Here is a 16,635-nt window from a genome sequence, read left to right on the forward strand (position 1 = left end):
TATCTGCGCGAGCTCCTCCTGAAATTTGTTAATGAAACATCACTTCACTAGTTCGCTTTTGCATATAATAAACAGCGTAAAAGTTAAGCGTGTTTGGCATGCTGTCCGGGAGAGGGCTCCGAGCTCGGCCTTTGGCCCGAACCCAATAGCGCTCCCCCAAAGTGCAAGATAACTGCAGGACAGCAGCCAGGTGGCCCCCAAAAAAAGCTTAACTTGGGCTGGAGGGATGCTGGACGATTAGCAGCGGGGAAGCGCGGGAGGAGCTGCTGCGGGCCCTGCTAGGGAAGGAAAAGCAAAGAAAACCTTATGTGGGGTGGCATTTAGGGGGAATGAAGAATGGCGTTCTCTTGGGGGTGGGTACTGCTGCGGCGTAGGGGAAACATGCTAGGTGCTCTGGGATGAGTGGGCTTTGCTGTGCTAAAGGGGACTGAGCGGGCATTGCTGTGTGAAAGGGGAATAAGCGGGGCGCTCTAGTCAGAGCGGGCATTGCTGCAGCATGGGGAAATAAGCGGGGCGCTCTAGTCAGAGCGGGCATTGCTGCGGCGTGGGAAAATAAGCAGGGGCTGCGGCGAGAGCGGGCATTGCAGTGCGTAAGCGGGGCGCTCGAGCATGAGCGGGCATTGCTGCGGCATGGGGAAATAAGCGGGGCGCTCGAGCGTGAGCGGGCACTGCTGCGGCATGGGGGAATAAGCGGGGCGCTCTAGCAAGAGCGGGCATTGCTGCGGCGTGGGAAGATAAGTGGGGGCTGCAGCGAGAGCGGGTATTGCAGTGCGTAAGGGAATAGGCGGGGCGCTCGAGCATGAGCGGGCATTGCTGTGGCATGGGGAAATAAGCGGGGAGCTCGAGCGTGAGCGGGCACTGCTGCGGCATGGGGGAATAAGCAGGGGCTGCAGCGAGAGCGGGCATTGCAGTGCGTAAGCGGGGCGCTCGAGCGTGAGCGGGCATTGCTGCGGCATGGGGAAATAAGCGGGGCGCTCGAGCGTGAGCGGGCACTGCTGCGGCATGGGGGAATAAGCGGGGCGCTCTAGCAAGAGCGGGCATTGCTGCGGCGTGGGAAGATAAGCGGGGGCTGCAGCGAGAGCGGGTATTGCAGTGCGTAAGGGAATAGGTGGGGCACTCGAGCATGAGCGGGCATTGCTGTGGCATGGGGAAATAAGCGGGGCGCTCGAGCGTGAGCGGGCACTGCTGCGGCATGGGGGAATAAGCAGGGGCTGCAGCGAGAGCGGGCATTGCAGTGCGTAAGCGGGGCGCTCGAGCGTGAGCGGGCATTGCTGCGGCATGGGGAAATAAGCGGGGCGCTCGAGCGTGAGCGGGCACTGCTGCGGCATGGGGGAATAAGCGGGGCGCTCTAGCAAGAGCGGGCATTGCTGCGGCGTGGGAAGATAAGCGGGGGCTGCAGCGAGAGCGGGTATTGCAGTGCGTAAGGGAATAGGTGGGGCACTCGAGCATGAGCGGGCATTGCTGTGGCATGGGGAAATAAGCGGGGCGCTCGAGCGTGAGCGGGCACTGCTGCGGCATGGGGGAATAAGCGGGGCGCTCTAGCAAGAGCGGGCATTGCTGCGGCGTGGGAAGATTAGCGGGGGCTGCAGCGAGAGCGGGTATTGCAGTGCGTAAGGGAATAGGCGGGGCGCTCGAGCGTGGGCGGGCATTGCTACGGCATGGGGAAATAAGCGGGGCGCTCGAGCGTGAGCGGGCACTGCTGTGGCATGGGGGAATAAGCGGGGCGCTCTAGCAAGAGCGAGCATTGCTGCAGCATGGGAAAAATAGGCGGGGGCTACAGCGAGAGCGGGCATTGCAGTGTGTAAAAGGAATAAGCGGGGCGCTCGAGCGTGAGCGGGCGTTGCTGCAGCATGGGGAAATAAGCGGGGCGCTCTAGCAAGAGCGGGCATTGCTGCAGCGTGGGAAAATAAGCGGGGGCTGCAGCGAGAGCAGGCGTTGCTGTTCTGTAAGGGGAATAAAACGGGGTGCTCTAGCGTGGGCGGGCTTTGCTATGCTTTGGGAAAAAAGCGGGGGCTCCGGAGGGGGTGGGCGCTGCGGCAGCAGTGGGAAAGAATGAAGAGGAGGCGAGGGGTCCCGCAGGGATGGGGCGCGGGGGGGGGGGGGTGGGGGGTTGGGGGCGGGCTAGGGATCGAGTGGGCGGGGGTAGGCTGGCGTTGGAAATGGGCAGGCCGATTAGGGTTTGGTGTGTTTCCCTGATGAAAGAGCGATCTGCTCGAATGTAGCTCTTGAAAACTTCAGATGACCAGCGGTCGAGCGCTTGGATCTGCTGTTGGGAGAGACCTTTTTGGGCGGCTGTAGTTGCTGCGCCTATGCGAAATGAATGGTCTTGTTTTGTTTAATAAGGTAAGAGATGGTTTCACCGTCTAGCACGGTTAGGTCGGAGATGGTGGGGTGAATGGCTGGGTTGAAACTGGATGTAATGGCGAGCTCAGAGCATCTGAGGAAGCCGAAAAAAGCCAGGATGAACATGGCGTCCAGTGTGCGGGCAGTGTGGACAGAATGGTAGCCTTTGCGGAGGGAGGAGATGCATTTGGTCAAAATATTTAAAGTGATGGGTTGTCTGGGGTCTGGGCGGTTGGGCTGGGTTTTTTGGATGCCTTTGATGAGAAGGGAGGTCTGGGAATTAGCTATATGGGGGGAAGGCGAGCCGTGTAACAGTTTGTGAAAAAACTGAATACCGCTAAGGTATGCTTTGATGGAGTTGGCTTGAAGGTTTTTATGGGAATTGAGGTGGGAAATAAAGGAGGTGATGGTGAGCAGGGAAAAATCAGGGAAAGGTAGGCTATAGGTATAGTGGAAATTTTTAAAACATTTCCACGCAGTGAGGTAAGATTGGAGGGTCCTAGGGGAGACAGCTTGGAGAATGGAACTGATTGATGCTTCGAGGAGATGTCTCAGGGGGTGGTTTACGGGAATATCAGTTCTGAATAGGGAGGAACTGGGGTTGGGAGCGGGTCCGCCTCTGGAGCCAGCGATCTGAATTTCTGGAAAGCAAAGCAAGAGAGAGAATCAGCGATTTGGTTCTTAGAACCGGGGATGTGTTTAGCAGTTATTATGAATTGGTCACCGGCCGAAATCCAAATCAAGTGTCTTAGCAAAGGCATGAGGGCGGGGGAATGAGAACGACCCTTATTGATGCAGTGCACCGTAGCTTCGTTGTCGCAGTGAACGAGAATGCTGGTGGCGGACCACTCTTTGCCCCATAGGGAAGCAGCGACCACTAGCGGATAGAGCTTGAAAAGCGCAGAGGACGATAGCTGTTGGGGCAAATGGGCCAGCTCGGGGGGCCATGTGGAGGCGAACCAGCGACCTTGGAGAAAACCTCCGAAGCCGACGGAGGGGGCGGCGTCTGTGTATAATTGGATATCGATAGGGGAAGATATCAGGTTATTGGATATCGATAGGGGAAGATATCAGGTTGTTGTAAAAGAAAGATAGGCCGTTCCATTGCTTGAGGAAGGAGATCCATAAACTGAGCTCGTTGCGGCACGAGTCAGTTTCCTTTATTTAGCCAGGAGATCACATTGAGACAGTACTATCTCTTCTTCCAGTGAGACCTGGTCAAAACGGCAGCACATAAAGTTTCACAAAGAAGATCACAAAACACAATACCACAAAAATTACTAAATCAGATCATAAAAAACAATTACATGTATCCTTTAAAACATTATACAGAAGATGTTTAAAAGTACTCAAAGTTGGAAGGTTGTCAAGATTAAGCCGATTTTGAAGATCATTCCAAGCCTTAGGAGCATAAAAGGAGAAAGTACATTTGCCAAGATTTGACGTTACCCTTGGGACTATTAACCGAATACAGGAACCAGATCTAGTGCGTTGATTATTTGAGTGAAATCTTAACAAATTAGACAAATAAGATGGTAGTTTACCTAAAAGAGCCTTTAAAATAAATAAATACAAATGTAATTTTCTCCTTTGATATAAAGATAACCAGTCTAAGGAATTATACAAAATACAGTGATGCGTTCGTGAATCTGCACCTGTGACAAAGCGTATTGCTGCATGATAAACAGAATCTAGTTTTCTCAACAGAGTAACAGATGCATGCATATATATATGGTCACCGTAATCAAGTATAGACAAAAATGTACTCTCTACTAATTTCTTACGAGCCTTATAAGGAAAACAATTTTTTAACCGATATAAAAAACCTAATTTCGGCCTGAGCTTTTTTAGTAACTTGTCAATGTGTATATCAAAGGTTAATCTCTCATCAATCCAAATACCTAGGTATTTATAAGAGCTTACTCTTTCTATTGATACACCGTTCGAAGATATGATTGTCTGATCTGTTACCTTAGTGCGGCCACGGCTGAAAATCATATATTTAGTCTTCTTTAAATTTAAAACCAGTTTTAACTCCTGCAACGTTGACTGTAATAATTGAAAAGCGTTCTGTAGATGTTGTAAAGCTTGATTTAAAGAGTGTGCCGCTGTATATATAATTGCATCGTCTGCATACAGATGTATTTTAGCTAAATCTATTCCATGACCTAAATCATTAATGTAAATAGAAAATAACAATGGAGCTAAAACAGATCCTTGGGGAACCCCAGTGTTTACGTGGAGAAAGGAAGAATTATAATTTTCAACAGTCACACATTGAGTGCGTTCTGAAAAATAATTTTCAAACCATTTTATAGGGGGTTGACTGAAACCTAAAAGCCTAAGTCTCTGTAACATTAACTTATGGTCTACTGAATCAAAGGCTTTGGACAAATCAATAAATAGAGCAGCACAGGATTGTTTACTGTCTAAAGAGGATGTTATATCATTTAAAACTGATGTAGCTGCAGTGACAGTACTGTGTCCCGTTCTGAACCCTGACTGGTAATCCTGAAGAATATTATTAGCTGACAAATATTGTTTTAATTGGACGTTTATCAATGATTCAAAGACTTTGGCTAAAACCGATAATCTAGAGATAGGACGGTAATTATTTGGGTCCGTAGGATCTCCCCCTTTTAATAATGGAATAACCATTGCAGATTTCCACATTTTAGGTATTACATTAGAAGTGAGACTTAAATTTAATAAAGAGGCTATAGGTTCTGCAACGAGATCAGCTGCCAATCGTAAGAAATACGGCTCAATTTTATCAATTCCTGGTGATTTTTTTATGTCTAGAGTCTCTAGAGCTTTGTGAACCTGTGCAACAGTAATAGACGTAAAATTAAATAAATCTGGAGTGCTATTTTGAACAAGCTCAATAGATGCATTTGAAGTATGGACATTTGAGTTGGAAGACTCAGAGGTTAATCCGGCAGATATAAAGTAATTATTAAAAGTATCTGCAACAGCTTCTCTGTGTCACGGTTCACACATCCGCTGTGTTCTCAGGTCCCGTGATGTGTGTGTGTGACTGTGGTGTACGTCATGCTCATCAGCGCAGCTGCCGATCGTTACACTCACCAGGTGCCACTCATTTACGGTCTCTACATAAACTCACTCATTCCTCTGTTTCCCCGTCAGATGATTCTTCTAGTTCTCTGTCACTGTGCTGTTCGTGTTCCCTGGAGTTCGTGTTCGTGGAGTTCGTGTCAGTCTGGATGTGTATGTGATCGTCTTCGTGGGATTATTGTGACCGTGTCTCGTTTGTGTGTTTCACCGTCACCTGGATCTTCACCTCACATCACCAGCACCATCTTGCCCCTGCCTCACCCAACCGAGAGACTTTCACTCATTCTGTTTGTATCATCATCATCATCTCTACAATAAACTGGTTTACACTGCTTTTGCTTCCCTTTGCTTATTCACCCGTTACAGAATCATCTGACCACAATGGAAGCAGCAGGCACACCTCAACCCACTGCGGAGGAATTCATGCAGGCATGTGTCTCTCGGTTGGATGGTCAAGCTCAGGCTATTGGAGCTCTTGTGGGGCAGGTGTCCGAGCTCAACCAACGGATGCAACAACTTCGACTTCCCGCTGCGCCACCCACACCGCCCGCCCCGCTCGTTCTTCCTACACCATCTGGCGCAGCCCCACAGTACGAGCCCCGCCTTCCCACCCCGGAGATCTACACTGGTGAGCCGAACTTCTGCCGAGCTTTCCTCGCTAGGTGTTCGATGCATTTCGCATTACAACCGCGTACGTTCACTAGCGAGGAGAGCAAGGTGGCGTTCGTGCTCACCTTACTGTCTGGGAGGGCGGCACTGTGGGGAACGGCGGTGTGGGAAAATCAGGATCCTTGTTGTTCCTCGTTCACGACACTCGCCGACGAGATGAAGAGGGTGTTTGACCGCGCGGTCACCGGGAGAGAGGCCGCGCGGGTCTTGGCGGATCTCAAGCAGGGGGAGAGATCCGTCTCGGATTACTCCATCGACTTCCGCACCCTCGCGGCGGAGTGTCAGTGGAACGAGGAGGCGCAGTGGGACATGTTCCTGCATGGGTTGGCTGACCGCGTCCAGAAGGAGATTTATGCCCTGGAACTACCCGCCACCCTGGACGGCCTCATCAGTCTGGCCATGCGGGTAGACTCTCGACTCTCCCGGGCCGAGCGGCGGTGGTTACCCGCTCGGCTCCCCCCTGTGGAGAGAGGACCACCTCGAGCCAGCGGCGAGGGCGCGGTCGGTCACGTCTACGATCCCGAGCCCATGCAGGTCGGTAGAGCTCGGCTTACCCGGGAGGAGAAGGAGAGGCGGAGATCCCAGGGCCTCTGTCTTTACTGCGGGGCTGCCGGACATTTTGCTTTTTCATGCCCAGTAAAAGGCCCAGCCCGGCAGTAAGGTCGAGGCTACTGTCGGGTGGGATCTCCGCTGCTAAGACCTCATCCAGTGCTACCTCCACGCTCCTTCCGGTTAGGTTAAGATGGTCCAACCGTTCTCTTCACTGTTCTGCACTGTTGGATTCGGGAGCTGAGGGTAATTTTATGGACATTACTTTTGCACGTCACCATCAAGTTCCCCTCCTCCCCCTCACTGACATTATTGCCGTCCACGCACTCAACGGACAGTCCCTTCCTGACATCACCCTCATCACTGATTCCATAACTCTCACTGTGTCTGGCAACCACAGTGAGAGTATTCCATTTTACATTTTGGACTCCCCCCATGCACCCATTGTCTTAGGACACCCCTGGTTCACCAAGCATAATCCCCGTATCGATTGGCAGCTTAAATCTGTGTCTGAGTGGAGCATTAAGTGTTATGAATCTTGTCTTGTGTCTGCTTGTCCGTCTGTTTCTAGCTCTGTGTTTCAGGAGAAGGCAGCGGATCTGTGTAACGTGCCCGCGGAGTACCTCGACCTGAAGGAAGTGTTCAGTAAGTCTCGGGCTGCTTCTCTCCCTCCTCATCGTCCCTATGACTGTGCTATAGAGTTACTGCCAGGTACGTCTCCGCCTAAGGGCAAACTTTATTCACTCTCAGTTCCTGAGAGAGAGGCTATGGAGAAATATATTTCTGATTCTCTAGCAGCGGGGTTCATTCGCCCCTCCTCTTCACCAGCGGGGGCGGGGTTCTTTTTTGTGGGGAAGAAAGACGGATCTCTGCGGCCTTGTATTGATTACCGAGGGCTGAACAATATTACGGTAAAGAATACTTATCCTTTGCCGTTAATATCTTCAGCCTTTGAGAGGTTGCAGGGAGCGTCGGTCTTTACAAAATTGGATTTAAGGAATGCTTATCATTTGGTCCGCATCAGGAGGGGTGATGAATGGAAGACCGCCTTCAACACCCCCAGGGGGCACTTTGAATACTTGGTCATGCCCTTCGGCTTGTCCAACTCCCCAGGGGTCTTTCAGGCACTCGTGAATGACGTGTTGCGAGATATGGTAGATCAGTTCATATATGTCTACCTGGACGACATATTGATTTTTTCTTCTTCTCTCCAGGAACATGTGCAACACGTCAGACGAGTGCTTCAGAGGCTGCTAGAGAATGGGCTTTTTGTCAAGGCGGAGAAATGCGATTTTCATGCACAGTCTGTTCCTTTCTTAGGGTACATCGTGTCGTCTGAGGGTATGCGCATGGATCCCGAGAAGGTTAAGGCTGTGGTGGATTGGCCAAGCCCAGATTCCCGTAAGGCCCTACAGAGGTTTCTGGGGTTTGCCAGGCTGTTTACTTTACTTAATGAAAATATACGAGAACAATGTAAGTTAGACTTCACGTATATTGCAATTCCCCCTCCCTTTTTTGTACGATCACATCTAAAAACATTATAATCGTTAATATTAATCAAATCGTTTGTAACTGATGCTTTTAACCAAGTTTCAGTGAGAACTATCATATCTGCATCAGTCGCTTCTGCCCAAATTCTTAAAGAGTCCATTTTATTTGTCAAACTGCGCACATTCAGATGAAAGAAACGTAGTCCATTTGTTGATTTAAATTCGTCTGGAGTTTGAAATTGGCCTAACACAGGACCCGGGTTGGGGTGGATATTCCCAGATAAGAATAGCAGGATGAAGACTAACCATGATCTTCTCTTTGGACCCTCAATTGGGTCTCCACAACAAAGAGGCCTCGCACGGGCTGAAAGGCTCCCTTTCCCCTGGGTCCATAGGCAGCGCAGACCACGCGAAGATTCTCCAAAAGTAAACAACAAGCCGCAAGACTTATCTCTCCATGATAGCAGCGGGCCATACTCCCTGAGCAATTCCGATGTAGTTCCAGTGTACAAGTCAGGCCGAAGACAAGGCGCTGTTAACTCGTAGATATATCCGTGGTCATTGGCAGTATAATCCACGCCGTCAAAAGGCACGCCAACCCCAGGCATCCACAGTGTCGTATAGCAACACTGAAGAATCAAATAAACAAGTGTACGCATTTTTTTCTTATAAAAACGACGATGTCCAGCCAGTCGCACTGATTAAAGTGCATAAAAACACTTAAAGTGCGCAGTGAAAAACGCTATAACGAGCACTTAAAATCAAACAGTTAAAAAAATAATAAGGACAGACCACACGCACACTACTACAGACAAGCCGCCATCTTGACAAATATTGTTAAGGAAATCCGGTCCTCGAGGGCGTGAGCAGAGGAAGCGAGGGGGAGGAGATGAGAGATGAAGGGGCGGCCTTGGGGGATGATGCGCATGGCGAAATTTAGATGGCCCAGGACGGATAACAGCTCACGTTTTGAACAGCTAGAGCTGGTTATCAGGGTGGAGGCTACCAGAATTGTTCTGTAAATTTTTTTCCTTAGGAAGGGAGGCCTGAAATTTTTGGGAATCCAAATTGATACCCAAAAATTCGATAGAAGTGGCAGGGCCCCTGGTTTTTTCATTAGCGAGGTGGAACCCCAAGCTCAGAAAACAGCTTTTGGGTTGTCAAGAGGTGCGCGGCTGGGACGGAGTCTGCAGGCGAGATGATTAAAAAATCGTCTAGGAGATGGATCAGATAGGGAATGTTGTAGTTGTTGGAGAGGATCCAGCAAATTGCCTCCGACAAAGTGTCGAAAATTTTAGGGCTGCTTCTGCAGCCGAACGTGAGGCGGATGGCGAAATAGAATTTGTTTTTCCAGCAGATGCCAAATAAGTGCCAGAAATCAGGGTGGATGGGCATTACTTTGAAGGCGGAAGTAATGTCAACTTTGGCCAGCCAAGCGCCGCGACCAGCCTTTTTAATCAGCGTGATGGCTTGGTCGACGTCGTGGTAATGAAGAGAGAACTCTTCGAGCGGGATGAGGCTGTTAATGCTTGGGAATGGGGAATTTTGGGGAGATGACAGGTCAATAATAAGGCGTTTTTTGCCTGAGAATTTCCTGGTGGCTATGCCGAGAGGCAGTGACTGGCTCTTCGCCGGCGTGAGAGGCGATCTCCCGCCTGGGAGATTGAGAAGGAAGGCCGAGGCTGGGAGCGCTGCGTCTCGGCGTGGAGTATGGAGCGCCGTGGTCTGCGCGTGCTCTGCGAGCAGCCTTGGAGGGAGGCATGGCTTTTGGTTTCTCCCTCGGTTAGAGGGATTCGTAGAGGCCGAGAAGCTCGGCTTTCGAAGCGCGGCGGGGAGCGACGACGCCGGTGCTGGCGAGCGCCTTGCGGAGCCCCGATTTCCCCTTTGCTGGGGCGGAGGAGAAGGCCGAAGCGTATGATGACGCTGGCGAAGACGCCTGACGCCTGGAAGGTGGTGGAGAAGGCGTGGTCTGGTGTCTTGGAGAGCGAGCAGCGGCGGTGCGAGAGGGCCTGCGGCCCCGCGATGCAGCCGCGGGCTCGTTTGTGGGGTCCTGCGGAGCGTTGGTGGGCTCGACGGCGGGACTATCAGAGTCCGTGGAGTAGTCCTCGGGAGGCGTTTCGGTCTCGGACATTTTCGCAGCGATGCTGGAATCAGAGATAGCTGAAGGTAGGACTGCTTGGTTATTTAAAGGGACTGTAGTAATTGGATAGGGAGAGTGATTGCTGATGATGAATTGGCCGTGTTAATTATCTGCGCGAGCTCCTCCTGAAATTTGTTAATGAAACATCACTTAAATTAAACATTGGCAAAGAAGGTGCATCTCTAATAGAAGCTGGTAATTTGTTCCATAGGCTAGGACCAGCAACAGCAAAGGCTTGTTCACCTCTACTATGGAACCTTGATCTAGAAACAGAGAAGGGACCAATATTACTGGATCTTAGAGACCTATTGGTGAATAGAGATAGCCACTGAAAGATATGCTGCTGCTAGTTTGTGACGAGATGTAAAAACAAAAGTTAAGATTTATAATTTAAGTTTGACCGGTAACCAGTTAAGCTAAATAAGAATGGGTGAGATTTGATTGAATCTGCGTTTGCCTGTCAGCATCCTTGCAGCCGCATTTTGGACCATCTGTAAACGCATTATGAGCACTGACTTATACCCTAATATAGTGAATTGCCAGACTTTAAACCAGTTAAAATTATTTCTGTTTTTTCTCATTTAACACTAAAAGATTCTGTTTTAACCATGTTTGTAATTCGTTAAGACAGTCCAACAGAGAGCCTAAGAAATCTTTACTTTTATGCTGCAGGGGAAAATATGGCTGAGTATCATCTATGTACAGGTATAAAAGACACTCCATATTTCTCAAAAATAGCACCCATCTGTAACATAAATATAGAGAAATGGGGCAAGAATTGAGCCCTGTGGAACCCCACAAGCGAGTGGATGAGAGGATGAACTATGATGGCCAATAGAAACACTAAAACTTCTGTTGGTCAAATACAATTGAAACCATTTCAACACCTTGCCATGCAACCCAACACAGCTCTCTAACCTACAAATCAAAATATTGTAATCAACCATATCAAATGCAGAGTTTAAATCCAAAAACACCAAAGCCACAGCATTCCCTTTATCTGTTTCTTATAAAATATCATTTACAACTTTAATAATCACACTAACTGTTGTCACCTTCTTACCAAGCTGCTTGGCAATAGTCTTGTTGTTGACATTCTTGGACAGCTCTTTGGTCTTGGCCATTGTGGAGAGTTAGAATCTGACTGATTAATTGCTTCTGTGGACAGGTGTCTTTTATACAGGTAACAAGCTGAGATAAGCTGAGCTCGGTACCTGTATAAAAGACACCCGGGAGCCAGAAATCTTGCTGATTGATAGGGGATCAAATACATTTTTCACTTATTAAAATCCAAATCAATTTTTAACTTTTTTGAAATGTGTTTTTCTGTATTTGTTGGTAGTTATTCTGTCTCTCACTGTTAAAATAAACCTACCATTAAAATTATAGACTGATAGGGCAAACATACAAAATCAGAAGAGGGATCAAATAATTTTTCCCCGCACTGTAAACTGCATTTTAGACGTTCAAATTCAAATGAAGTTCATTATATAGAAATTTTCCTGAAATGTTTTCCTCAAAAAAAAAAAAAAAACATACAAATGTAATACAAAATGTATTATCTGTAGTTATGAGCATTTAATTCAAGGTGAGATTTTAGGTCAAGAAGTTATTTGTAAAACATTTCATAAACATTTTCCAGTTGCAACATGTAGGGATTCTGCATTTAAAAAAATATCAAAGCTTTTATTGTGGTGTAGCTGGTTTGAAAATGACACACATGGCTTAATGAAAAGATTAATTCTTTGTGTGGTTCTTGTTTCTGCTGTGTGGTTAGAGATGATCAGACTGGAGACCTGGCTTTTCAGCAACCAGTAGATGACGGACTACAGCAAGTCATAAAACAACACAAAATCAGTATGAAGAAAAAGTATGACACCATATTTGAAGGAATCAAACTACAAGAGAATCAAACCTTACTGAGCAGTATCTACACACAGCTCTACATCATAGAGGGAGAGAGTGAAGGAGTGAATGAAGAGCATGAGGTTTTACAGATGGAGAAAACAGCCAGAACAAAACACTCACAAGACACTCCAATTTACTGCAATGACATCTTTAAATTCTCACCTGAACCAGGATGTGAGGAGAAAGAACAAATCAAAACTGTTCTTACTAAAGGCATTGCTGGAATTGGAAAAACTGTCTCTGTGCAGAAGTTTATTCTGGACTGGGCAGAGGGAAAAGCCAATCAGGATGTAGATTTCATGTTTGTGCTTCCATTTCGAGAGCTGAACTTGATTCAAGATGACCTGTACAGTCTTCACAGACTTCTGCTGGACTTCCATCCTGAACTTCAAGATCTGGACTCAAAGATTTATGAGGAGTGTGAAGTTGTGTTCATATTTGATGGCCTGGATGAAAGCAGAATCACACTGAGGTTTTCAGACATTCAGCAAGTTTGTGATGTGACTGAGACGTCATCAGTGGGTGTGTTGATGTCGAACCTCTTTAAAGGAGAGCTGCTTCCTTCTGCTCTTATCTGGATCACCTCCAGACCAGCAGCAGTGAGTCAGATCCCTTCCAAATATATCAACCGTGTGACAGAAATTCAGGGATTTGATGAGCCTCAGAAGGAGGAATATTTCAGGAGGAGAATCAGTGATGAGTGTCAAGCCAGCAGAATAATCTCACACATCAAAAGAGCAAGAAGCCTCCACATCATGTGCCACATCCCCGTCTTCTGCTGGATCTCATCCACTGTGCTTCAAAAACTCCTGAATGAAGATCTGAGTGCAAAAATCCCTCAAACTCTGACTGAAATGTACATCCATTTCCTGCTAATTCAGATAAACATGAGGAATCAGAAGTATGAAGAGAGAGATCCAGAGAAACTCCTGCAGTCCAACAGAGAAGTGATTGTGAAACTTGCTGAAGTGGCTTTCAGACAGCTGATGAAGGGCAATGTGATGTTCTATGAGGAGGACCTGAGAGAGAGCGGCATAGACATCACTGACGCTTCAGTGTATTCTGGTATTTGCACTGAGATCTTTAAGGAGGAATCTGTGTTTCATCAGAGGAAGGTCTACTGCTTCATACATCTGAGCTTTCAGGAGTTTCTGGCTGCTTTCTATGTCTTTTACTCTCATCTAATGAATAACATGGAGCCATTTCAGTTGCTTCTGATTGAGGATTATAAATATAATTTGGACGGGTCTCTCTGGGGAAACTCTCTGCGTGAGTTATTAGTATCAGCAGTCAATCAAACTCTTCAAAGAGAAAATGGGCATCTAGATCTGTTCCTGCGGTTCCTGCTGGGCATCTCACTGGAGTCCAATCAGAGATTATTACAGGATTTACTGACACGCAGAGAGAAAAGCACAGAGAGCATAACAAACACCTCACATTACATTAAAGAGAGGATCAAGAGAAGTGAAAGTCTCTCAGCTGACAGATCCATCAATCTGTTCCTCTGTCTGCTAGAACTGAATGATCAGACTCTCTCCAGAGAGATTCAGGAGTTTGTAAAATCAGACAAAGATTTAGAGATGAAACTTTCTCCTGCTCACTGCTCAGCAATAGCCTACATGCTTCAGATGTCAGAGGAGGCGCTGGATGAGTTAGACCCAATGAAATACAACACATCATATGTGGGTAGAAGAAGACTGATACCAGCTGTGATGAACTGCAGAAAAGCTTTGTGAGTAATGTTACATAATGTTCTTACTTAGTAAATACACACAAGAAGCATTTCCGAGACAAATATTTGTGATCCTCACTTTTTAAATTAAAATAACACAAACACAATAATTGAATAATAAGAGTCAATTATTTTACTTTAGTTTTTTAATTTCAGAATCCTTCATACTTTGCTGACTTGTAATCAACTGTAAAGTTATTTAATCTTTCCATAAGCTCATCCTTGGTGAAAAGATAACTGAGTATCAGTGTCCTTTTATCTTTTAACTGAGTGCTGTAATATAGCATTATAACAATTAATTTCTATACTTCATTTACAGTAGATGCTTAATGTTCCAGCTTTTTGACTACTGTTACAGTAAAATATTACAATGATGTATGTGTGCTTACGTTTTACTACAATACTACACAGTATTTTAGGTAATTATACAATTAAAGTAGCTATAAAGTAAATACAATAATATAAAACATGGATTATTTTTTATTAAATATGTCAATGTTAGAACATTGAATTTTTTTTCCCCCACGATAAAAAAGAAGAAGAAATAAGGAAATCACAATTTAACTTATACAATGCATGGCAGGGTGAATGAGAACACAGACACAGAAGTGGTTTAAATCAACAGTTTCACAGTGTAACAGTGTAAAGTGCAATCCATGAATGAGGTGTTGCAATACAAAGTCTGGGTCAAAGTGATCTGTGTCCATGCAATGTGAGATGTGCTGATCTGTGACTCGCTCAAACCTGGGGAAACAGAGGGAGAAAACACAATAAGCAGTTGAAGTGGAGCGATTGCTCACCCCTTCCTTCCCTGCCTCTGCTTATATCTTCTCTTCTTGGTGAAGCTTGTGTGTGTTTGAGTAGTGCATGTTCATAGTGGCTGATTAGTTGCCAAGCTGTGTTTCCAGGGCGACTATAATACGCACTCTGGATGCAGAGGCTAATTAATAAAACATCCCTATGTTTAAACTAAAACTTTTATAAAACATGCTTCTGAGTTGTCATCCTCTATGCTTTATGAATTGGTCTATACATTATTAAGGTGTGCCTGGTGACAGTTCAAGGCTCAATTTAGTGAAAGCAATAGATACAGTTGCTTTCCAAAGTTCAAATACACCTTTCAGTATCTGTAAAATGGTAATATCTTCATGAAAGATATTGCTGTATTTGCCATGGCTGGAACAGCAAAACTGCAGCCCTCTTCCTTTGGTCTATTACCTGTAAAATATATGATGATTAGAGGGGGATCATAAATGCACAGGTATGTAATAATGCATTACTTGCAAATGATAAAGATTCAAAGCATTTAAAAGCCATAGGGATAGTTAGTGACTAATGGCAGTTTTAGCTTGTAGCCTAATGTTCAATCAGGGTGAGTTGGCTGGGCAACAATTAATTGAAATCATGACCTCTTCAATACAGGTCTGTGACTTTACACTGTATTTGCAGTAACAAATCAGTACTGTTCCTGCAAAATGAATGAATAACTCAAGTACACAAATATTACATATCACAAACACAGGCAGTAACTGAACATTTTGCTATTCAAATGCAACAAGAACATTAAAAATATTATTTCTAGAGGTGGCTGATATATTGAATATTACTGGAATATTACAGGATACAGAGTATTATAAATATTACAGGAATCTTCCTGTTTCATGTTTGCCTTGCTGCAGAGTGGTTTGTGTTTGTAACTCCCTGGAGCTTCGTTTTTCTGTTGGAGTCTCTATCTTATTGTTACTTCTGCTGTTTAAATTGATAGATACAGCTTAACTCCCACCGAATTTCTGATATTATCCATCAAACTAATCTGACTGATTTGATCGTTCGCGTTATTCTATAACTGCGAGTGCAGAGCATTAGCATTCCATTTGCGGGTTAACTTGCCGCTCGCATTCTATTCACGCTTTTATCTCGTGTTTACTATCGTTAACATTGCATTAGCCGGTTAGCTTGCCATTCGCATTCTATTCACGTTTTTTTATCTCATGTTTACTATCATTAGCATTGCGTTAGCCGGTAAGCTTGCCATTTGCGTTACATTCACTTTTTTATCTCGTGTTTACGTTAGTACTCCGTTAGCCGGTTCCTCCCCCCCCCCCGATCTGTTCTTCAGGAATTGTTGTCTGCACCACCCGTACAAAAATTAACCATGGTTTTACTATAGTAAAACTGTGGTTTACCATGACCATAGTAACCGTGGTTCCCCCTCAGTCGAGTCACTTCGACGTTACATGGGAACTGCCCGAGAGTCCAATCACCTCTGAGCCTTATACAACAGGCCAATGAAAATTGGCGAGTGGAATTTGCATGCCAAGCCACTCCCCCGTACATACGGGTATATAAGATGGTGGCTGCAACACACACATCAGATTCATGCTTCAGAGCCTATCACATGAGCCGCTGTTGTATTACAAAACGACTTCTACAAAGAGTTCTTCTAGAGTTCTGCTGGTGCGCTGCCAAATCACTATAAGAAACAACTATAAGAAACTGTTTGACAGCCACCAGCGATCCTCCCGCGGGCTGCCCCGTCGAGTGCACAGCCGCCCCGTGGCTTTTCCCTGGGCAGACCGGGAGCTAAAAGAGTCAATTTCTCACGGCCGATTCAGACGTTCTTTTCAGAATGCCTTTTCGGCCGTGCGCTTCAGGATGTGGTAGTTTCCTCTCCTCTGCAGACGGACATGATCTCTGCCTCACATGTTTAGGTTTTGAACATGCTGAGG

The 16,635-nt window shown here is 46.3% G+C and overlaps 1 protein-coding gene across 2 annotated transcripts in view; it reads left to right on the plus strand.

The window, feature by feature from the left end:
- The window catches only part of LOC141334036 (NLR family CARD domain-containing protein 3-like), a 29,346-nt gene extending 15,291 nt beyond the window's left edge, over positions 1–14,055 (plus strand). Inside the window, exons 3-5 of one of the 2 annotated variants that reach the window (XM_073839189.1) lie at positions 5,491–7,347; positions 7,957–8,109; positions 12,044–14,055. In XM_073839189.1, the coding sequence (XP_073695290.1) occupies positions 12,126–13,910 (1,785 nt within the window). In that variant the 5' untranslated portion in view covers positions 5,491–7,347; positions 7,957–8,109; positions 12,044–12,125 and the 3' untranslated portion in view covers positions 13,911–14,055. The remainder of the gene's footprint in view (positions 1–5,490; positions 7,348–7,956; positions 8,110–12,043) is intronic. The other variant, XM_073839190.1, reaches the window with a different exon arrangement.
- Positions 14,056–16,635: the final 2,580 nt, after the last annotated feature.

Source organism: Garra rufa, chromosome 4 (assembly GCF_049309525.1).
Source record: "Garra rufa chromosome 4, GarRuf1.0, whole genome shotgun sequence".
In the NCBI taxonomy this organism is placed as follows: Eukaryota; Metazoa; Chordata; class Actinopteri; order Cypriniformes; family Cyprinidae; genus Garra; species Garra rufa.